This window comes from Tachypleus tridentatus, chromosome 4, assembly GCF_004210375.1.
Source record: "Tachypleus tridentatus isolate NWPU-2018 chromosome 4, ASM421037v1, whole genome shotgun sequence".
Taxonomy (NCBI): Eukaryota; Metazoa; Arthropoda; class Merostomata; order Xiphosura; family Limulidae; genus Tachypleus; species Tachypleus tridentatus.
The window spans coordinates 66,937,067-66,962,211 of record NC_134828.1 but is presented as its reverse complement, the minus strand read 5'-3'; the positions used below and the strand labels follow the sequence as shown (position 1 = coordinate 66,962,211).

General features: G+C 34.1%; 1 protein-coding gene across 15 annotated transcripts in view; it reads left to right on the top strand.

Annotated features, from left to right (window-relative positions):
* LOC143249348 (3',5'-cyclic-AMP phosphodiesterase, isoforms N/G-like) overlaps nucleotides 1–25,145 on the top strand; it is a 163,579-nt gene that overhangs the window by 81,831 nt on the left and 56,603 nt on the right. For 2 of the 15 annotated variants that reach the window (XM_076499050.1, XM_076499029.1), the window contains exon 2: nucleotides 7,018–7,181. The exons of 2 other annotated variants lie outside the window; for them this stretch is intronic. Coding sequence is in view for 9 of the 13 variants with exons in the window: in XM_076499029.1 (XP_076355144.1) it covers nucleotides 7,018–7,181 (164 nt within the window). In the remaining 4 variants the exon portion in view is untranslated. Of the gene's footprint in view, nucleotides 1–5,286; nucleotides 5,646–6,212; nucleotides 7,182–11,892; nucleotides 11,934–21,964; nucleotides 22,008–22,220; nucleotides 22,280–25,145 lie in introns of those variants that run through there. 11 more of the 15 variants (XM_076499049.1, XM_076499046.1, XM_076499034.1 and 8 more) reach the window with 10 other exon arrangements.

Below are 25,145 nucleotides of genomic sequence, written 5' to 3'. Positions count from 1 at the left end.
TAGTCATCACCACCCACCGCCAACTCTTAGGCTACTATTTTGCCAACGAATGTGGATTGACTGTCACATTATAACGCGCTCCCACGGCCGAAAGGGCGAGAATGTTTGGTGCGACAGGTATGCGAACCCGCGACTCTCATATTACGAGTCGAGGGCCTTAACCCCTTGGCCATGCCGGGCCGACAAATACTGCGAGGAATTTAAAGCAATCATTTTTTCGATATATCTCTGAAGTTCAAATAATGGGCAAATAGTATAAAATCACATTTCGTTAAGGTTATGACGATTAAAAATGTCTAATGCGACTAAGCGTTTGGTGACCGCTCATGTTTTTATGCAGAAAGTGAGTTTGTTTCAGGTGCTTATGCATGATTTATGCTTTACATATTGTATTGATTTAGTAGATAATACATTAAATATATTCTCTTAAGTTCTGCAAAGGGTTATAGCAACTCTATTAAGTAAAGTGGTGAAGTTTATTGTATATAATACAGAAAATATGTCTGTCAAATATTAAGTTAGTTTTTCAAATATTATCCAACTATATGACGTTATGGCAAAGAGAGCCATGTTTAAAATTTGTGATTTTCAGGAAAGAGTAGTCATAAATATTTTGTATGAAGTCTCCAACAGTTTTTATTAGACTAGAACTGATCACGTATAAAGTTTTCTATGGTGTTTCACAGGCGTCATTGATAATGACTAACTGAAGAAAAAAAGGTAATTTTTATAAAATAATGAAGTAGGAGCAAGTCATGATTCATACTTTGCACACACAAATATAAAGAGAACAATCTAATTACACTGATAATCTTCAAACACCCTTTTTGTAAAAATGTCGTAAGTTTATTAGTGGATCCCGTTTTTCGTTATACATTAAAAGGGGAATTTGAAGTTATTTGACAGTGTCAGGAAGAGCATATTCAATATACTTTCGCCCGTTACCTCACGTGATTGATATAATCCCTTTAATGTTTAATATAGGAAACTCCGTTTTCAAAGTGCCAACAGCTAGGAAAAAACGACCTTGTTAAAAGCATCATTATTCAACAAGAATTATAGTTCTTTGTGAGAAGCAAGTTCTAACTGATTACTTTGTTGTTATTGCTGTGCTTGTCCAATGAAATTGTGGAGAAACTTCTTTTCTGCATGCGCACGAGATAGAACGTTATGCTCACAGCTGAGAATCCTTTATATAGTAAGTACTGGAGTGAAGCTGGCTCCAGCTTCAGGGCAGAAATACAAAGAAATACTAATCAATTTTGTGAAACTCATGTGTGTTTAAGTGTTACGAAATGCATTTTAGAATAATTTCTTTACACGTTTTCACAAAGTTCAGAATAGTTTTTAAATTAATTTCTACCTTGTATTAACTGAAGCTAATGACATTTTGTTAAATATTTGTCTTAATATATATATAAAAATGCGAATGTCTCTCTCTCTCTCTGTGGGTCAGCTCCTTATGCAGGGTTATATTTTTAAACCTACAAACTCCAAACTCGGGGTATAGATACAACTTTGTGCAGGTAGTAACAGGAGCTATGTGAGCATGGCCTCAAGACCGTAAATTGAGACCAAAATGACCACAAAAACAATATTTAGAAAACAGGACGACCAATTAATCCTGAATTTTGTGGGTTTTTTTGGTGTTTTTTTTTTTTTTGTAATATGTGATCAATTTGCTTTTTTTGTTTATCTTGCATCTACTTGCAAGAACTATTTATACGACGACTTTACAGAAACGTTTGGTATCAGCAAATTATCATTTATGTTGTGTTGCAATGAGAAGAAAATAACTCAATTATTTATTAAATGTAACGACAATGAAATTAGAATGTGCTGCAAACTACACTCGACCACACAGCAGAAATCAGGAGACCACAAGTTAGGAAATTTTGTTTTGTAAAATTGAAATGTCAAGCAAAGAGCACGCGAGAAGGAAGAGCAATGTACCAGAGCTTGATTGAATTCAAATAGCTTTAGCAAATTATTATTATTTTTGCACATTGTTATTTTTTATTGATTTTAATCAAAATCTTTAGTTAGTTAACAAAATAATTTTTATTTTGTGTGTGTGTGCAAAAAATCACCATTAATGTAGTCGATTTAATTAAAACAATTCTGGATATTTAAAGCCAGTTTCATCCGAGCAAAACCGAGTACTATGCTTTCTCAGAATAGCCTCCCGCTAGTACAGCGGTAAGTCTACGGATTTACAACGCTAAAATCAGGGGTTTGATTCTCCTCGGTGGGCTCTGCAGATAACCTAAACACACACATGCTCAGAATAAGTAATATTTATTTAAAGTGGATCATAGTAGTAATTAATTACCCCTGTGACACATATAAGAATAATGATACCAAACTTTTTATGGTAAGTACCCTCAGCGACGTACCCCTGACGCACGCAATTTGTTTAAAAACAAATGAGTAGTTTACATCAGTAAAAGAGTAATAAAATAAGTAAATTCCAGCGTAAATCACTAGAACGTTTAGTATTGGCTAGTGGATTATGTTGGTAATTGGGACAGTGGGGTTTAATTTCTTTCTGACGTTTTTTCAAAGGCTTTTGGTACCCCAGGTTAAAAATCGCTGACCGTAACACTGAAATATATGATGGATAATGATTACATAGGTGCATTGTACATCAAACATGGACCAAATATTTAAATTTTAAATCTCATGAAGCATCATATGATAACACAATACTAATGTCTGGAATGCTAATTTCTTTCTGTGTTGGACGATACCCTACATATATGTAAAGATGGCCTTATACACAGATACTATTACAGCTCTAGATAAACAAAGGAAATATCAGTTGAAATCATCATTAGTTGTCTTAGCATCGACTGTGAACCTAGACCTGTCAGTGAGTGTTAATTAGGCTAACTAAAAACGTTATAGTAGAAGAAATAAAACTTGTTTTCCTTCCTATTATTATTTTGTACCAAGTAATACCAAAACAGACGATAGAAATCGTTTGAACAAAATGAATACACTGGTTCACCACTTTATTAAGTATTTATTGAATAATCTTAATATGGCAGAGAATTCACAAGGAGCTTGGAGGTGTTCTGTAGGATTCTCCTCATTTAGTCATTGATATTTTATACAATTCATGAAGCAAAGTAGGCAAAAGATCTTCATGACGAATGTGTCTCTTAAATACATTGCACAGATACTCAAATGGATTATGATCCTGGGATTGTGTTGGCTGTTGAAGATGTCTAAATTCTCTATCATATTCTTCAAGCCATGCACACACAATGTGGTCATGGTGAATGGACGCATTGCCATCTCGGAAATAGCTGTTTCCATTAGAGCATATGATCTATTTTCTCTTCTAAACGGATCAAGGAGCCTAAGGTATCACTGTTTTCAGTCATCATTAGTCTAATATCTGCTCTCCCTACACCACTCGAGGTGCTAACTAAGGTAATAGTTTATGGAATGATCTCCTATTGTCATAGGACATTTGTTACAATGTTCTTGTCCGGATGCGGACTGAGATGGGTTTGGATTGCCTTACACTGAATGCCTCTGTTAGTAGTTGTATTGTTTACCGGCACAATTCCCCTTACATCGAACATTTTGTTCAACCTTTAGCATCGCTGATGAACTCGAATGATTAGTGCTTTGGTTTGGTTTGAATTTCGGGCAAAGCTACACGAGGGCTATCTGCGCTAGCCGTTCCTAATTTAGTAGTGTAAGACCAGAGGGAAGGCAGCTAGTCATCACCACCCACTGCCAACTTTTGGGCTACTCCTTTATCAACGAATAGTGGGATTAAACATCACTTATAACGGTCCCACGACTGAAAGGGTGAGCATGTTTGGTGTGACGGGGATTCGAACCCGCGACCCTCGGATTACGAGTCGAGCGCCTTAACCACTTGATCATGCCGGGGCTCAGTGCTTTGGAGCATTCTACAAATGAAACTGTAGTGACTACTCTGGCACCTGGAAGAGGTTCATTCATGATCACTCTTCTTTACATTCCTTCACATCTGTTAGACTGGCTACGAATGTGCTTTTTTCAGTCGTTTATAATACTGAATGGACCATGTGGTATTTTATACGGTCAGTTACATTTGCAGGTTCGAATCCCCCGTTGCACCAAAAATGCTCGCTTTTTCAGCCGTGTGGGGCGTTATAAAATGACCATCAATCCCAATTGAAATTCAAAAACAAACAAACAATAGACCCCTTACAAAAACAATTATATTTTCAAAACCTACACCCTTGTGCAAATTAATTGAAACAAGACGGAAAATTACGATTTTTTTCAAATTTTTGCGTTTTATTTCTGAAAATCCAAAAATTACTCACAAAATAATACATGTCTTTTGCAATTTTGGAACGACTCTTTTCTGCATGGTCCTCGCATCATTACTTTTACGATATGTAAGCCTCCGACGCCATAGTAGCTGGAAAAGCCCCAAAACATCTTCTTCAAGGGATGTTTTACGAACTGATTGATGTGAGATTCTCGAAATTTCTCACCTGGAGATCTGCGAACATGCAGACTTCTTTGACCCTGTATGAATAAATGAGTCTCATCACTGAATAACACCTTTCTCCATTGTTCTTGCGTCCAGTTCTTGTATTTCAGACCCCATTGATACCATTTTTTCTTCATTGAGTTGGTAAAAAGTTGTTGTTTAACTGGTCTCCTTGCCATTCTAACGCAATTTCGAATAACGTAATATTCCTTAAAATTTCATCATATATCCCAAAAATAGATCGACCGTACTGAAAAACACAGCTAATGACGCCGTCTGTGTGAAAAAATGACTATTAAAGGAAATCAGTGGGTCCAGCGAGCCTACACCGGCCGCCATGCTGAAAATGTTGTGAAATGACCATTTGTTTCAATTAATTTGCACAAGGGTGTAGGACTATCTGAGAACATTAACCTACATGCAGCTGCACTGGTTACACGTCTGTCACTGTTTCCACTTCTACTAAAGTAGTACGTATAAACATTCATTCATATCTTTAAATAACGTTAGTATGGTGATGTTTTTTCATACACTTCCATTCATAACTGTTTCATTTTATCCAAGAAGTCAGTATATTTTTAGAGTCCGGCTGTGCATGGAAACCCACTCTTGAATATTTCAAACCACTGACTGAAAATCAGAAAGTTTGATATAAAAATAAATACCTACGTTGAAAAACAATCGCGTGTATATAGCAGATGGCGGGAATTTTATCTCTTTGAAAGTTTCAGCCTCATTTGCATTGTATGTACATGACGAAATGACTGATAGCAGCATGTATATTTAATATATGTTCGCAGCTTGTGTTTTTATCTTCATCAGTCCTCGTGTACTGATCGTAGAAATGATGTTAATCTGTTGCTTTGTCAGTGTTTGTGCTATCACTTCAACACCGTCATGGTGAATAATAATGACTTAGTGATACGGGATTATTATAATAACCGTGTAAAGTATAGAAAATATCATATTTTATGTCAGTCAAGTGCCCGATTTTTATGCAGCAAAAACATCCAAATAATGTAGTCAACAATCTGAAATTATACACTGTAAAGTTATTGACCTTTAACAGGCCGTTCATCAGACTGTCGGTGCAGCAGACACCACTTTCTAAGCAGCAAGAAACAAACTAAAGTCGAAACTTGTAAGTATAGTAACACTGAAATGGACTTAGCTTAGAGCTTTGGTTATTCAGTGATTACATAATAATCAACCATTGTTTATGCGGTCAATTGTAATTTATGAGATCTTATAATCGTGTTAAACATTGAGCCATAGATTAGTGAGATTTTGTTATTATAATGCCATAAAAAAGGAACTTATAAAACTAATAGTGTTCACGTTATTTCCAGAGTTATAGTTTCAAATTTTGAAAAATAAATTACCCTCTTTTATCTTTTTCTTCCACTGTGTAACCATGTCAGACATTCTGTGATTTTACAAGCCTGTTCAATATATTTCTATCAGCTAAGTGGCAAGTTCAACAGCTGTGTGATATTCAAAGCAGAAAGAGGAGAGGAGGTTTATGGGTTTTAATCTTTATATTTAGACGAGTAAGTGGTTGATAAGGTTGTTCTGTTCAAGTAGGTACTTATTACAACCTATACTGCCTATTTTTAAGACTTTTTTACCTTTAAAACTTAGGTAACTGTGGATATAGATAGTGCTAATGGGATCTGGCTGGTTGAACAGCTTTATCAAGTTGTTTAGAGCGCTCGGCCGAACAGGAAAAGTCACTTGGCAAACTCTTATAGTGCAGAAGTGGTGACTGCTATTCTGGGAATAAAGATTACCCTATACAGCTGTGGCACCCCGCAAGGCCTTTGTCAGCTGGAATGTGTAGTATAATTAGTGGTACCGTGGCAAGTTTGTCGCTATTTATTTTATCGTCGAATTTCTAATTGTTAGTTTACTTGGTAGTAGGAGTCGCGCGTGTTTTCCAAAGCTGTCGAGGATACTAACACAGCATTCACTTTTCTACCTTCACCTAAATTTTAGCCTAAAAACTATGTATATAACTTGTGGCGTACTTCTTCTACCAGATATGACCCGTCTTTCCGGTATGTAAATTATTATTAAAGGGAGTGCTTGTGACAATTCAAACAAGAACGTTAATTGATCTTGGCGCCTCACATGGACTCTGCACTGTAGTCTTAATACGACTGTACAGTTGTAAGCTCTGCTTATTGTGGAGTGTGTGGAAAAGGTCTCATAAGTTATATTAAAAACAAAATCAAGAGAGGTTTCTGGAAATCATTTCCATCAACTTGATACTTCTTCAAACTCCAAACGTAAGACGGAGAAACATTTAAAGTAACTCACCCGCTCTATGCGTAAGTTCGTTTTGACTCTTCAACCGGAAAATTCAACCCACGGCGAGCAATGACACTGATTTAGAAGAGTCAAAGAAGCAAAATTATCAGTCAGTACGAACTTAGGATAGAAATTCATCGATCAGAGCCTGTCTACAAAAATCGCATTCAATCAGCTTAACAATGGATTTCTCTACCCAGCAGTCTCGCCGGTCTGTGCGGACATCCCGCCGAGAAGAGAGCCACCGGGTTGTAAGCTCATCGACCGTAACCGTCTCCTACAGCAGTAGTACGTCAACACGTGTTCATTCGCGGCGCTTTCATAAATTGACGTCATCAGGATCGGTATTTAGTCGCAAGAATGGCCGGTAAGTATTATTTGTACAACATTTATACCTGAAAGTGTGTCTAATTGCGACAGTTTTGACGTAATATTTCTTTTCTCCAATTCAACCAATTAAAAAAAAAAATTAAGATGAACATTACACGTTATCAGATTCGTTTATTCAGGAGACTGTACTACACTGCTGACTTAACACTAATCGCCTATGACACAATTTGTACTCGAGGTACGCAAATAAGTCCACTGTTGTTGTTTTTACGTTTAAAATGCTAACTTTACAAGTTTATTTATTTCAATGTAAACTAACATTGAGCTATCTGCTATGTACACTGTGGAGAATGGAACCCTAGATTTTATGCGCCGTAAGTCCGCAGACGTACCGCTGTCCTCTGCAAGAGGATGTATGAGAAAAAACCTTTTTTGTAAGCTTAACAGGTTAGTTATCCGTGTCTATGCATGATGACATACGTGTCTTCTGATGCATGTTGATTTAAAAAAGAAAAACACATCCAGGCTGATTTTTAACAAGCAGAACGAACATATTACCATGAATTTTGCAAAAATAACTAACTCACACGAGTAAAAGTAAGGTTGGAAATGCTGGAAAAGTAGCGATTCTTGAAACTCAAATAAAATCGAAGGACATAGTTTATAATATAAACATAGCAATAATATATACCTTTATGATACTTAGTGTAAAAAAGTGTAGTATTTCTTAGTATTTCTCTTAGTAGATAACTTGTTCTAATCATAGGTTAATATTAGCTAGGCATGGGGTATATTTACTTATCTGATTAGAACAAGTTATCTACTAAGAGCGAAACTAAAAATCAATCTGATAATGAATATAGCTAATTAAACGTACTTTTACTACTGTTAGCACAAAGCTACAAAATGGCCAATCTATGATCTGCCCACCGCTGATATCGAAATCCTAGTTACGATCTCTCAGACTTGTTGACGAGCTACTGGTGGTGGGGAGACGTACTGGAATTATGTGCATTATTTCAGAATGCTTCACTACTTATACACCTTTTCCTCTTGTTCGAAATGTATCAGGTTTTGTCAACCCATATAGCACAATGGAATGTAATTTTTGTTTTTGAGTATTTTTTAAAGCTATAAGCATTTAATTGGTAAGGAACAACTTGTGCTATTGTGCAGTGGATTGGTGGCTTATATTATTTTGGCTTTGATAAAGCACCGACATCAGACTGGCATGTACTACTTTAAAATTTTAAATCAAATCTCTCACAACCAACCTTTATTACTAGTTAGGTCACACTTCAACCATTAGTATATTGACTAGTTAATGATGGCAGAAAATATTATTAAGATCTGTAGTTACCTGTGATAAGCTAGCTTTAAGCGGGAAATCTTACGTAGGTGGCATCTTAAGTTAAACCTTTAGCGGAGAATCCTGATCCTTCTTCAATTTCTTATATTGACGTACTTCCTGCTGGTATTTTCAGCAACATGTAGGATCCACTCACAAAATTTAGTAGGAATCGCTACACAATCTTGTGGGAACCACCATAAAATCTAGTAGGAGTTACCACAAAATCTAGTGTAGGAACCATCTCAAAAGATAGTAAGAACTATTACAAAATATGTAAGAGACCATATATTTCTTCCCGAACAAATCAGAAAATATACTAGGAACCTTCATACGGTTCAAGAATTTGTAGAAAGAAAGAGGTCATCTGATTTATCTTTTTTCCAGTACAAATCTTTAATAAAAATGGTTGTTTTATATATGTTTATATATATACACACACACACAATCCTTCATATATATTAACTCTCACTGAAAAAAAGAGTTATGTAATACAAAACAATATACTCATGCAACACAAAGGAAGACTTTGCAGCTCAGAAAGAAGAGAAAAACACATTGGAGAAACTTTATGTTTATCGGTTAATCAAATTTCATCAAAGACCACTAGTCGCTTTACAGACTGCTTTTCAGAAATAAACTGTTCAAGTGATGTATGTGTAATTTTGTCCCATACTGTATGGATTGTATCATGATATTCTTGTTTTATGATTTCAAGTAGAACATTTTCTAACGTGTTGCCTAGTTTGTATGAAGCTTTAGGGATGCGTTATAAATATTCAGTGATTCATCTTCGACTGTAACTTTCATCAAGTCTTTAAATATAAGATTGTTTTTCTTTCACGTTGTGTTAAAATAAAAACTGGATGGACAAAAGCTCTATAAGAAATCAGTAAGTTTATTATGAAAACATGTAAGTGATACAGTTCGGTTAGTTGTGACTGGTTTATAGTTTATTATTATAAGTATATCACGAGAGACATAATACAAATAGCGTATAAAATCTCGTTAAAAATGACGGGGGAACGTTGTTGAATAATTAACGATAATACATAATTTAAATGAATCACGTTTGTCTGAACCCATTAAATACACCTACTCTTCACTTATTTCATCAGTCTCTCGGTAATTCTTTAATTATCACATTTTAAATAAAACTTTATCATTATTCTTCTTTGATTTTCTCTTTCAACCACAAATATTTTAAAACTGTTTTCATCTCTTGTTATCATCAAAGCCGCACACAATTGTCCATGTCCAAACATTGTTTCCGTCAGAAATACTCCAACTTGATCGAAGGTTTGTCCTTTAGGCTTATGAATAGTTATCACAAATGCCATTATCACTGGAAATTGTCTTTTATTAAGTACAAATGGCAAACTTGTTTCACTGGGTTCTAAATGTATTCTCGGTATGAAAACTCTTTGCTCTATGACTTTCATTTAATATTTTACAATCTAGAAAGTACCGATGTAACTTATTATAAACAATCTAGTTCCACTTAACAGCTATTTCTTTGTGTTCAAATTCCTCCAATTTTCAACAATAATCTGTGAGGTAGCGCTCCTAATTGTGTTTGTGAATTCAAACACTCAGCTGATAAATTAATTCTCGTTCCTACTACGTCAGTAACTATTGTATCTACACTTCAATATTCTTTTACTTTGTCATTAACCAAATCTAACACTTTCTTACTCAGTTCTTTGGAGTGAGGATAACCTTTCTTGACAATGTTATTACAGCTCCATCACTGTTCACATCAACAACTCTAATCAATTTGTTGGTATTTCACTTATTTCTTCTGGCAAGTCAACATCATTTGGTATTGTTTCATTACTAATATTAAGCATCCACTTATTAAATTTTTCTTGTCCAGCAGATCTTAAGTTTGTATTTAAGCTAATAACCTCTGTGAATCCTCACAATGATGAAATGTTAATGCGTGCTTCAATGATATCTGCAGTTGAACTCCTGACTATTGCATTAGTTGTCTCTAAAATCTTCATTCAGCATCAAATTATTCATTATTTCTTTCAAAAGTATATCAATAACTCTCAAACCAGTGCTCGATAATAATGAGGCTTCATTAACAGTTATTAGAGTTGCTTCTTTAATTCCTTGTGCTTCTTGTGAATTAATTATCGTCGTTAACGTAGATGTTTCTAAAATTGGAATTAACTATTTAAAACCACTATGTGCGGTTCTTCCTCGTCTTAGCAACTCAGCAACTATTCCAGTTGTAGCAAATGGTAAAACAAGGCGTCCTCATTTTCTCAAGAAACTCATTAGAGTGTTGTACAAATACGTTTTTCCAGATTCAGCAGGTCCGACCAGGAAGATAAATCTATTATAAGCATCTTCGTTATCAACAATGGCTATTATTCGGTAAAATGCTTCTGTTTGTAACATGCAACAATGACAAACTTAGAATAAACCTTTCCCGATCATAAGGGCTAACTGTATACACTCGCATCATTACCTTTTCTCCTCCTTTTTGTCTTTTATTCCATGTAGTTTTTGCAGAAAATACATAGTGATATGGTATTTCTGTATACAGATATTGTCTTGCTCGTTCATCTGTTCTGTTAAGTTCAAACCACACAGTCAAACAGATATTCCTGTTATCTTCTCTTCTCAATGCTTCTTCTTTCTTACCTTCTCCAAAGTAAACCGCCTGTTCTCTTTGTAAATGTACAGTTTTTCAATGGTATGCGATCAATCATACGTTTTATTTTCTAGCTATCTCCACATAGCTCCTGATGCACTTACATACCTTGCATCTATATAATTTATCATGAATTATGATTTACTGATGATGTTGATTTTCTCTTCGTACCATATTTGCACAATTGTGTCCTATATATACGTACTTAAAAATGTATTTCAGTGACGTACAAATTTCTACATTGATGTAATAATTGAAACCTTAAACTCAGTATTTCTTATATGGAATAACATCTCGGTTATCTATTCTGTCCTTCTACTTGAGCTGTTACAATGGGTATCCATCTACATTTGTGTCTTATTTCAAAACTCTTTCGAGTGTTTTTTCGAACAGTGATCATTTTCCATACGTGATGCATTTACATCAGGTCCACCTCACGGACCATGTATCATACATCTTTGTAACTTTTCTCAAACAACCGTGGATGTGTTTGAGGATTGGGTGACAGTACAAACAAATCGATTAGGCATTACTACACTTTCAATCTTGTTCTCTGCTTTCAGTGTAAACAATATATGAGCATGCGGCAGCCCTCTTTTATGTAGCTCTATTTCGTTTACAAATACCACATATCTGCCAAATATATCTTTCCTCAAAATGTCATCTTTTAACTCTGTTAGTTTAACTTAAGAACTTTTGTCACTAAATGGGTTTTATCATATTGTTGTTATCCAGGTGGTGCAAACGGCTTTTCAGAAATAAACTGTTCAAGTAATGTAAGTGTTGCTGCTTTCCTGTACCGTGTGAATTGTATCATGATATTCTTGTTTTATGATTTCTACATTTTCTAATGTGTTGCCTAGTTTATACGAACCCTTATAGATACATTATAAATATTTATTGATTCATCTTGAACTGTAACTTTGGTTATACCATTAAATATGTAATTGATTTTATTTTTGTGTTGCGTGATTAGTTTATAGTTTAATATCATTACACGCATATCAAGAAAAAATGTAATTAATACAATTCGATTAATTATCAGTGATGTCGAGAAAACCCACTTGTAGAGAAATATATATGTAAAAACGGCTCGTTTGGGTTGAGAAAATATTTTACGTAGAGGAGCGAACAACGTTTCGACCTTCTTCGGTCATTGTGAACCTGATCGAAACGTTGTTCGCTCCTCTACGTAAAATATTTTCTCAACCCAAACGAGCTGTTTTTACATATATAATTCGATTAATTGTGTTTGATTTATAATTTATACCATTAAAAGTATATAATGAAAAACGTAAGTAATATACTTTAATTAATTACGATTAGTTTATAATTTATATCGATATAGGTAAATAAATAGAAACGTGATATCACAAGTTGCTGACGAAGATTCGTAAATAACTTGGTTGAGAAGTCGGTCACTGTGCTTCTTACGTGACAAGCCTGATGCGTAAACCAGTAATACGTGTTTTAGGTTGGAATGGACGTTTGATATGGCCTTCATTAAATGCTAATGTTGATAACAGACATGTGTTACTGACAGCTCTTTGACCTAGGTTTCTCGTCTTCTTTCAGTATTACAGCAAACTGTCCAAGGATGTTTCGCCATGATAATTATTGATAACGGTTTCGTGATATACCTATCTTTCAGCATTACAACAAGCTGTTCGAGAAAGCTTTGCCAGAATTGTTTTTGAAGATGGATTTCGTGAAGTAGCTAGCCTATCAGTATTTTGTTAAAGAATATATATAAGTAGGATAATGAATGATTTTTGATCGAACTGGGTAGCATGGAAAATGGTCTAGCATGGCCAAGTGGTTAAGGCATTCGACTCGTAATATGAGGGTCGCGGGTTCGAATCCCCGTCACACAAAACATGCTCGCCCTTTCAGCCGTGGGGGCATTATAATGTCACGGTCAATCCTACTATAGGTTGGTAAAAGAGTAGCCCAAGAGTTGGCGGTGGGTGGTGATGACTGGTTGCCTTCCCTGTAGTCTTACACTGCTCATTTAGGGACAACTAGCGCAGATAGCCTTCGTGTAGCTTTGCGCGAAATTTCAAACAAACAAACAACTTAAGTTATACAATAAACCATCTCTTTACTCTGTGAGTTTTGTAAGAAACTTATAAACCGTCTGATTCTAGTTAGTCGAAAACTTGCATGCAAGCCTAACGTATACCAAACAGTATTGGTTACTCTACTTATTTAATATAGTCCTTTGCTTAGTAATACTGTGAATATGAGATTTTTTGTAAGGTACATTACCTTGCGAAAATGTGGCCTACTTTTATGTGTGTTAAAACTATCTTTCAGAGGACAAATTATTACAACGTCGTTTCTTTACTAGCATAAACACAGAGCGGACCAGTTTAAATGTGTTAATTTAAATAGCACAACATTTTGTCTTTTAAAACTCATAACGTAGGTACATTATTATACAGGGTGTTCGGAAAGTCACTGTGCACTTATATATTTATTAACAGACATGTTTCAATATGGAATACAAGAGGTAAATATGAACGACAATTATAAACAATGTTGAAAGTGACCCCCGTTGGCATCAACAGAGGCCTGGATCAGTGATGACGAGAAACCCACTTGTTGAGAAATTTATATGACCGAAGAAGGTCGAAACGTTGTTCGCTCTTCTATGTAAAAGTGTTTTCTCAGCCCAAACGAGCCGTTTTTGCATATAAAAGAGGCCTGGATCCTTCTTATTTTGTTTCTAAACATCGCTATCAGTTGCTGGCTTGAAATAGACTGAATAAAATATGATTACAAAATTGTACAGTGACTTTTCGAACACCCTGTATTTCTTGATGAAGTTTCCAGTAAGAGAGTCAAACGTTTGTAAAGTATTTTAATGTAGAGAGTTACCCGTGTATAATTATAAATATCAAAACGTTTTCTTAATTTATAGTTTTATTAGCTGAGGTACTCGTCCTCGGGATGGAAATTATGTAATTTCACGAGTAAGGAATTGTTATCTTAAGAGATTAAGAATTGCTTCCCTTGTATGTAACTGTAAAAAAACGTAAAAAATGCCCTAAAAGCTAAAATAAAAGTAATGAAACTAACAATTTATGTCTCTCCACAAATCCAATTAACCTTCATGTCAATACTGGTGAAGATCCATCCACACCCTGCAAAGTAGTTATATCAACATATAACAGACAATGCTATTATGTTTATATAGATACGATATTACAAATCTGTCAGCTTTTACAATGACAGTAACGTTCTTATAAGAACAACCATTTTTAACACAGTTGTGTATTACGTGGCAGCATGGTGAATATTTTATGTATTTATTCTATAGAGCTTGCCATATGACCTTTTCTATTATCACTATAATCCATAATGAACGACCACACAATTAATTTATAAATTATTTCGTGTTCGGGAACTTCTTTATGACAGCCAATACATTATCAGAGATTATTAAGAGAATGCCAAACGATACATAGTTAATATGAGTGATGAAAATATATAAAATAAATAAAAAGTGAATACAAAACAAAATTCGAAATACGTATTACAGGTCAACATTAAATTTTACTGAAATATGCTTAAGCCTAATTAGCAAGAGAACTCATTTCTCAGTGAAGTGTCTTCGATCATGCAAGTTTGTTTGGCCATAAACATGTCATATTATTCAAAACTGCCTCGGCATAAACGATTTATGACCACTAGTAACAGCAACACTGAAGAGCTTTCCTTTCTCGTTACTAACCAGTAAAGTTTACTGGTTTGTTTTTTTTAGTGGAAGGAGAGCTTTCGTTGTACTTTTTTACTATGTTGAACTGCATTTTCTCAGTTTACGAAACATTTCCATAATTAACTATAATTACACGTTACTCCTCAAATGAAGCTTGCTTGTTTTTAGAGGTAAAACTAGTGTTGTTGCAGCGATTTTACAGTATTTGTCTTTTTTACAGTGAAGCTTAAGGAAAAGTTAATTTTTAATTTACGAATTTTTGCTTTGTAATTCAAATTTTACAAAACTTCTTAGTGATTGCACGATTATATATTTTAAACCTTTATTTATAAGCCCCACACTGGATTAGTAGTAAGTTGATAAACTTACAATAATAAAATCCGGGGTGCGATTCACCATGGCGAACAGAGGGCAAATAGCCTGTTGTGTAGCTTTGCATAAAAGAAAACGAAACAGATTGGTTCTATTTTGAATTTCGTAGAATAGTAAAATCATTTGTAACACAAGTCACCTATGACAAATGATTTGGGAATGTTGACGTGGCTTGGAAGATTTATTTGCAAGAAATCTATATATATCCTTTTCTCCTCGTTACATTCTTACAGTTAGAGAAAAGTAAAACTTTTTTTTTCAAAACTGCGGTATCAAATAAAATAGGACAAAGGCCATTACATTTAAACATTCTAACAACTTATGGCACAAGGGAGGATTTATCGTAATTTCAACATCATTTACACAATAAAGCTTCATTGTCTGAATGAGGAACCGTACTATGTATACCAGTAGAGGACCCCAGTAGTGATGTTGTCCTTGTCTATTGTCAGCTGCCCGGACGTTTATATGCATCATGTTCTTTGTCTCGCCTAGTTATCATGCTTTCTGTTTGCTTCATAAAAATGATAGATTAATTATGCCACAAATGCCTTGTTGTGTGCCTAAGAAAGGTGGTCATTTGTGGCCCTCAAATCTGGAATCGTTTAGAAAGTGGCTTCATCGTTCAGGCAAAACCAGAAAAAGCCAAAGAAAGTTGTTGTTTGTTTTGACCACTTTATATCTGATATCTATGTATCTGAAACTAGCTATGGTAGGCCTAAGTTTAGTAAATTATTTCAATAATTGTGCTTTTCATTTACAAATGTGTCTACAATTATTCCAAATTTGTTACCTTTTAATGATGGGTCAAGTTTTAAAATTTTTCTTTCAAAATACATTCCCATCACATCACATTTAGCTAAACTTAGCCTGAAATATTATTTTTATAGGCCTATGATTAAGCTTATGTGATGTATGATACTTGATGGAGAGTAATATTTCAATAATACTTACCATGTATGTTAATATCTATTATAGGCTTGGAAATGATTGTCAGAAAAATACTATTAAAGTATTATATATATATATTGTTACTGTAACCTCCACCCCAAATAAGACAAATAAAATCAAGTGCTATTCCAAATGTGTTCAACTGGTCCAAGACAATCACATGACAACTCATGGGAAGAACCGAGTGAGCGCTGAAAAAGGATAAAATAGTTTTTAACTTGCCAGCAGTTGACACATCCAATAAAACTACACTAACCTGATACAATGTTTGTGTGAGAGCCAAATATACGTTTAAATGTGAACAAAAGCTAATCACTAGCATTCATTAGCTTCAATTATGTTGTTTTATTCAACAATGTGGAACAAAGTTCTTACCAACATATTGAAACAATGCTTGTTTTCATGTAACAAAACGATAGTCTGACGCTGTATTATCACTTAAATTATTTTGTTTACCTGTTGATCAATTTGGTTTTTCTGTCAGCAGTTTTAGTCACCCCCCGTATTTAAATTCTGTCTTAATCATGCTAATTGGTAAAATAAATATCAGGAAAACAAGTGAAATTCATATGCCGCTAAAACAGGCATACGACAGACGAAGTGCTAAATTACGAAGCATGCTGGCTCAGTGCTGACACTGTATTGATACTGGCGCCACCATGTGTTAGCATTTTCTTGCTTGGTTCCTCATCCGATATTTGTATTGGCATATTTAGTATTCGTTGCGTTAAGTTATAACCTAAATTTCGTTTTTAGTAATTGTGAGAAGAAAACTGCAGATGACGTCTTCCATGGTAGTTTGTGATATCTGTTAGAAAGCTTCTTTACTCTGCCACCACATTCGTTTTACGAATTTTAAAGAACTCTTCTTTGCGGATATTTGTTTTTCTTCCAATAAAGAAGTTAATCCATTAACCAAATATTTAAATAACATGAAAGGCGATAGGAAAAACAAAAAATAAGACGCTGAAAGGAAAATTAAAGTTAAAATTTGGTATTTTAGTGTCATTATCAACTACAGTAGAAGATTATAACAACTGTAGCTGTGTCAAAGTAATTAACAAAGTATAACTAAACTAGCGACGTCATGTTGTGCTATAAAATAATTATTGTATCCCATTTGTCGTAGTTGGCCGAGAGCATAGCACGTGGCATGGAACAGTTTCAATATTGTTTTAAAAGTTGAACAAGTCGCACCGATGTTCCAAATTATCTAGGCCGTTGCCATATATGCCTCACGTTATACCAAATCTTTGAAGACGATAAGTTTTGTAACACAGTGAAAACACGCTGATTCATTTAGGCCTGATTGCAAACAATTTTCTTCAAGTTATTCACATGTTAAGTGCTGCAGAGAGTAAATACGTTTTTTTTAAAGCACAGTAAGAACACGCTGATTCATTAAGGCCTAATTTACGAACATCGTCAGAACTTTCGCGAGCATTGTAGGCAGAGTCTGTGCGTACTTTATACCTTTATTTATATGAACACCTGAAGATAGGCTGTTATAATTTGAAAATTAAACAATTTCTAAATATTTATTATCTTGTATTGGCTCTTAGAATAACATCAAAATTTCAACAAACGTTAAACTTTAAAAGTTAAGTGTAAGATTTTGAATGTAGGTTAAATATACCATGTGACAGCGCTAATTAATCAGATTTTTAATAAAAGTGAAAAACGTGTTCCCTCATAACCAGCTTATGACTCGTTCCTGTTACACAGATACATAAGTATAGTGATAGTTTTCAAATAATGGGAAGTAAAACTAATGATAGCTGTTAAACTATAGTTGTTCATATAATAACTTAAAAAAAATGAGTTGAGAAATTAAGATGTATACGTGATAGTTTTAGAAATATCACGATATATTGTAAAATTATCATTCCCAGAAGTCACAGACGCACACAATATTTTTCCTACCGCTCTTTGAACACCACATTTATTGAATGCTGCCGCAAATTTAACAGTTTTCAGAGTACAAATATTCCAAATATATTATATTATACTCTGAAAAAGAAAGTTTACAACTTTAAAACTCAAAGGTTAAGTTTTATTTTAAAAAATTAAACCTTAATATTTGATTTACAATGCTGCTATCTTATTCCAGATAATACAGTGAAAGTAATAATGTAGTGTTTGTAGTAAACGGTTTTGTTTTGGTGTGAGTTCTGATAATTCGATAATTACATTTCACCAACTTGATGTAATTCACACCAAAACAGTTGTCGTTTGAATAACCATTGGGGACAGGGACCTGGACTTTCATCCAATACCAGAGTTCATCAGGCCGTCGGTGATACGGCAGAATGTATGCAGATTTAAGACGCCAGAAACCGCATTTTAGTACCCATGATGGGCAGAGCACATATAGCCCGCTATGTAGCTTTGTGCCTTAAATTCAAACAAACAGATTATCCCCCGATAGGATACTAGAATTTGGGGCTTGATTACCCGCGGTGAACATAGCAAATAACCAACTATAACTTTGCTATAAAATAAATAAACTAATAAACGAAAGCCATTGTCTGCATTCGTTGTGACATATATTGTGTTGTTGGCATATTGTTACATTCATATGATACGTACAGTCATGTGAAAAAAGTTAGGACACCCTATGAAAGCCTGTGTATTTTTGTAACATTTTTGGATATATAGATATTTAATTTCAATTTTAACAATACTGAGAGATTATAGGAATATAATTAAACAAGACTTTTCAAGATCTTCTGTAAATGTAATTCTACAAAAATGCATATTCTAACTGAGGAAAAAGTTAGGACACCCCCACATTTATTTCCCTTAAAATGGCTCAACTCACACACAGGTGTATGACACCAGGTGCACATGATTAGAAGATCGTTACTCAGCATTTTGAATGAGGCTTGCTCTATTTAAACCTCAGACATTTAGTTTGGTGTGCTCCTGACTGTTGAAGTGAGAGTGAGCATTATGGTGAGAGCAAAAGAGCTGTCTGAGGCCTTCAGAAAGAAAATTGTAGCAGCTTTTGAGTCTGGTAAGGGATTTAAAAATATCCCAAAAGACTTTGAAATCAGCCATTCTACTGTCCGGAAAATAGTCAACAAGTGGAGGGCTTTCAAAACGACTGCCAACATGCCCAGGTCTGGTCGTCCAAGCAAGTTCACCCCGAGAGCACACCGCAAGATGCTTAAAGAGGTCTCCAAACACCCTAACATGTCATCACGGGACCTACAGCAAGCTCTGGCTACTTTTGATGTGAAAGTGCATGCCTCTACAATCAGAAAGAGTCTGCACAAGTGTAACTTGCATGGGAGGTGTGCAAGGAGGAAACCTATGCTCTCTAAGAAAAACGTCAAGGCCAGACTGAAGTTTGCCAGAGAGAATGTAGACAAAGACCAGTACTTCTGGAATAATGTTCTTTGGACAGATGAGTCCAAAATTTAATTATTTGGACACCAGAACAGAGGACATGTTTGGCGTAAACCAAATACAGCATTCCAGGAAAAGAACCTCATACCAACTGTGAAACATGGAGGTGGGAGTGTTATGGTTTGGGGCTGCTTTGCTGCAGCAGGACCTGGACAGCTCACAATCATAGAATCCACCATGAATTCTACTGTGTATCAGAGGGTGCTTGAGGATTATGAGACCATCTGTACGAAAATTAAAGCTGAACTGGACCCTGCAACATGACAATGACCCAAAACATACCAGTAAATCTACCAAGGACTAGCTGAAAACTAAGAAATGGAGAGTTCTGGAATGGCCGAATCAAAGCCCAGATCTTAATCCCATTGAGATGCTGTGGGTGACTTGAAATGGGCTGTACATGCAAGAAACCCCTCAAACATCTCACAGCTGAAAGAATTCTGCATTGAGGAGTGAGGCACACTTTCTTCAGACTGATGTCAGAGACTGGTAGATGGCTATAAGAAGCGTCTCACTGCAGTTATTTCAGCCAAAGCGGGTAACACTAGCTATTAGGTAGGGTGTCCTAACTTTTTCCTCAGCTAGAACATGCATTTTTGTAGAATTACATTTACAGAAGATCTTGAAAAGTCTTTTCTTCAGTTTTAATTGTTTAGTTATATTCCTATAATCTCTTAGTATTGTTGAAATTGAGATTAAATATCTATATATCCAAAAATGTTACACAAATACACAGGCTTTCATAGGGTGTCCTAACTTTTTCACATGACTGTATATCTGTATACAAGTGCGAGTAATGTGTACAGTTTTGTTACTCTTTCTTACTAAGATTGGTTATGGATGGAAATTCATGTTTGAATAAATGAAATTAGCAATTTCTAAACTGAAGTTATCTGTAATCTATGGATATTTCCTATATTTGCTTCGCAAATAAGTATTTGATCTTAGCCGTCCATAATTTTAGACATAATTTTTCAATATACTTTTTAAATGCTAATTTTCTTACTATGTTCAGTATTATCGAGAAAACTTGTAAGCTAGAGTTTTTGAAATAGAGAATCATTAAAATTAAAAGTTAAAAAATATTAAGGAAAAGGCTTCACAAGATATTTTAAAATGTTATTTCGTAAAATCCACGCTATATCGTTGGAAATCGTCTAGCGATTCACATATCGTCAATTGTATCGTATGATTACATTGTTTCGATTATTTTACATCATGACTGTTCAAAGTGTCTCTTTTTCTGTTCGAGTCAGTAACTGCAATCAGTGTGCTCTAAATTACAACTCGTTCTATTTTCAGTGTTAGTATGGATGTCAATTTCTTTTTATGCCCACCATTTCTGTACTGTCATGAACTATTCTTTGCGAAGAACTTTGGCTTTCTATTTATTTGTATCCAGTTTTATCCGACAGTGCTCGAAAGGTTGCCTCATATACCTACTTCAGTTAGGCATTTCTTACCCTTGCGTAATTAATGACAGGTAAAACGATTAAAATTATTCATATATTACACGTTTTGGGAATATAGTATTTTATTGTTGTAAGCTGTATTTTTAATACTGTAATTTAAACGTCAACTAGAGGGAGTTGTGAATCTTAAAGAAGATATTAAGAGCGAATCGTTTAATTAATAAAATAGGCCTAGAACATCTTGAAAACTAACTGCATGACGTAAAGGTAAATTCTTCTAGCACATTTCAGGTTATTTTATAAATACGAGGTAGTTGTGAAATGTGTAGCTTTTGGTTTCATTTCAATGCAGAAAATGAATCGTTCAGTTTGTTTGTTTGTTTAGAATTAAGCATAAAGCTACACAATGGGCTATCTGTGTTCTCCTCACAACGGATATCGGAACCTCGTTTCTAGTGGTGTAAATCCGAAGATCATACCGCTGTTCCACTAGGGAACTCCAGTTTGTTTTCCATTGCAGTTACGTTGGACAAGATAACCGGGTTGCTTTACGTTAGTTAACATCATTTATAAAGTAGGCCAACAACAATATATAAATGATATAAGTTTACAAGTGTTCAAGCTTGTAGAAATATTACACGAGGAAATAAAGTAATTTATTCTCATCATGTGGATTGAAGGTTAAATTACTTTTATCGTATATCTTAAAATTATTATAAAAGAATCCACCGATGAAAGAACGACGTTACAACAGCATGAACATATGTGTAAAAAAAATATCAAAATATCATTTAGAGAAGAAGGAAGAATGTAACAGAGATAAACACTGTATCTGAATATTGAGCTCGTTTTCAAAACGAACGAAGTTAAACACGCAATTCATTTTGCGTGTTTGTCGTCATCAACATGACTCAGTTTTATGTTGCTTGACACATTAGTTGACACCATGCGAAAAATACGCATTTGGTGGCGATGGGAGTCACGTAAGTACCTTATTCGCCTTACTAACTGTTTATTCAGATGTGTGATTTTCAGCTTTGCTAGCAGTTTTAAAATAATAAACATGGCTTTTCTCCTCGTTTAAAACAGTATGCTACATGTGAACTGCTATTTTCTTTTTGCTCTTACTACTGATAGTAGTAATAACAGTACAAACCGCAGACAAATATTAAGACATAAATATTTGTATGTTTTAGGCACAACTTGACGTCTTCTATCTTTCCTGGCTGAATTACAAAATGCAGGCTTGCTTTAGGTGGGTTTATAAATATTTAATTATTCGTTTCAAGTGTTTCTTGAAGTGGAAATTTTATGTATTATACTAATGGTATGGCCTTGTTGAGTATAGTAAGTCAAGTGCCGAAAAGTTATAGTGAGTTTACAACGCTTGTTTTTGTTTTATGGGATTTTTTTCTGGGAAATGTTGTAAGCTACAACAATAATATAACTAACTCTTGTGGTAAAAACAAATAAACTGCAGGTGCTTTTCTTTCACATTCCTCTTAATTTGTACATAGTTGAGAGGAAAACGAGTAAAAAAAACATTGAAGTTTACGTGATTTTTTATCACAAACGCCAGACCTGTTGGTTTTCTTCCAACTCTTCACCAGTCTTCGTTTGAAAGTAACTTTTAATGTTTAGAATGAAGTTTACCAGACTTTTAATACTGATCTTTAGTGGTTTACTTGTTAAGTCACATCACTTAGCACCGATACTTGAAGTAGGCACTCGCTCATGGGGACGCTGACCTTTCGTCTCCTGTCATGGTCGTAGTTCGCAGCGCCTCCTAGAAAGAAAAAGTCTAGAACTACCAGATTCTGAGCGCTCGATGAAATTCGCTTCACCAGTTTAAAGGAATAAGAAAAATATTAATATGAATGTAATTAGTTCTCCTATTACTTAACCCGTAATGAAATGTCGAAATTCAGCGTTCTATGATCATTAGTAATTTTGTTTTAAGAGATTTAAAACGTATATAAATCAGTTATTTAACCATTCTCTCGCTAGGTGGCGAGGAACTGTATTCATACATATATCAAATTCAGTTTAGAACATGTTTTTTTCTTTTAGTTTGGTATTTATTGTTAAAGACCAGTTTTTAATACATTATTTTAAAGCATCGTTTTATATTATATGAAGGTAATCAGTTACATAAAATCTTTAATATTGATAGCTGTCTATATGTTTCGTTAAGTTTACAGATACCAAAGATTATTAAAGCATTTGAAGTAGCAGAACAGAGAAGACAAACAAATAAATACAATGCAATCAATACCTATCATATATACAATTTAACCTTTATTGCCTGCGTTAATCTCAAAAGAGAAATCAATAGATAGTGCATTTAACAAACGAATTATCTGTTTTTAGGGGATACCAAGTTACTTACCGAACATACATGAAGCTCTTGAAGTAGATTAATATTCCACTGTTAGAGACAAGAAATATTGACCCAAAATAAACGTAACACCCCATCATAAACTGTTACAATAACTATATGTATGCTTGAAAACAATTTTTCAAGTTCGTGATAAAGAGAAACCCCCTTGAAGTAAAAATATATCTCAGAACGGCTGGTATAGGTATTAACACTTTTACCAAAATAAAGCAGAGAACAACTTTTCGACCTTTTTAGATCATCTTCAGGTTAACCTAAATTGCTAAATTAGGGACGACTAGTGCAGATAGCCTTCGTGTAGCTTTCCGCGAATTTCAAAACCAAACTTATTTTTTACCGAAATTATTATTAAAGTATAGGATTTTAAATCTACCTTCGTTTTCGATATTCTTCTGATGAGTTATCTTTTTTTTTTCTTAACTATTATCGTAATAATATTTAATTATTATATCAAATGAATGCAACATGGGTAACTGGCAAAATATGAAAACCCTCAACTTTATAAGTTAATTAAAGATAAATTATAATTGTAAACACATTATATTTTCAACATTCAGAAATAACCAGTAATGACAGATTATGTATTGTTTGATTTTAATCAGTATATACCGTGAAAATATATACTTGGAATCTCTATATATATCAGTTATTAGGTTTATGAAGCTATAACAAATTTTAGTTTTTATTAATATCACTTAACTATATTTCGTTATCATAGAGTCATATCTTAATTACATTAAAATTATATTTCATTTTATTTAATGTATGAAGAACCCCATAATTAATACTATAAATGACACTACTGTCAACATGATCTAGTTTCACTATAGTCACATCATATCTATATAAATATAACAGTGCTGCCTGTTGTTTGTTGTATATCCATGTAACTACTTCGCAGGATGTGGATGGATCTTCACTCAAATTGATATGGAAGCTCATATGGTCCATGGGGATATACATCTAAACTTTTGATTTTGCGTTTTTTGTTTATTTTTACCACTATTTCATCCCTCTGTTGATGGATCTTTACCAAATTTGGCACGATGATTTGTTAGATATATACAGAGATACATGCAAACTTGCGATTTCACATTTTATGTTTTGTACTATCGTTTAACTAAATATTGATCTTTGGCAAGAATGTAATTTTTTTTCTGAAATGTAATTAAAATATTAACCACGCTTTTTTTTCTGTTATTTACTTTATAACCTGGTAAGATCGCAATTGGCCTGTAATTAGCAAAGTCATACTTTTTACCTGACTTGTACCTAGGCTGAATTAATGTAGTTTTAACTTTTTTGATGCTTTATTAGGTTCATTAATTTCGTTTAAAAATTTAGCTAATAACATGAGATATCGTAAAATTATAACTTTTTAAATCATGAATGTTATCAGTTCATGGGGTTTCTAACATTCATAGTAACCAGTATGAATATAACACCTGTATAAGTTATCAGAGAACATACAATGTTGGATAACTTTGATATATGTTTATTATTTCTTGAAAGAAATAATATATAAATCAGTTTCATAACCAACATTTTAGGCCATTTTCTGTATTAAATACCAGAACATGAAGGTTCGCTATAACCTAGCACCACTGTTACCTTATTTCATTGCTTCGAATATTCAAACGTAATAAACCTGCAAACCAATTCAAAAAATTCCAAACTTCTTTGGAAAACCCACTTTTTGACATTAGACACCGTTGAATGGTAA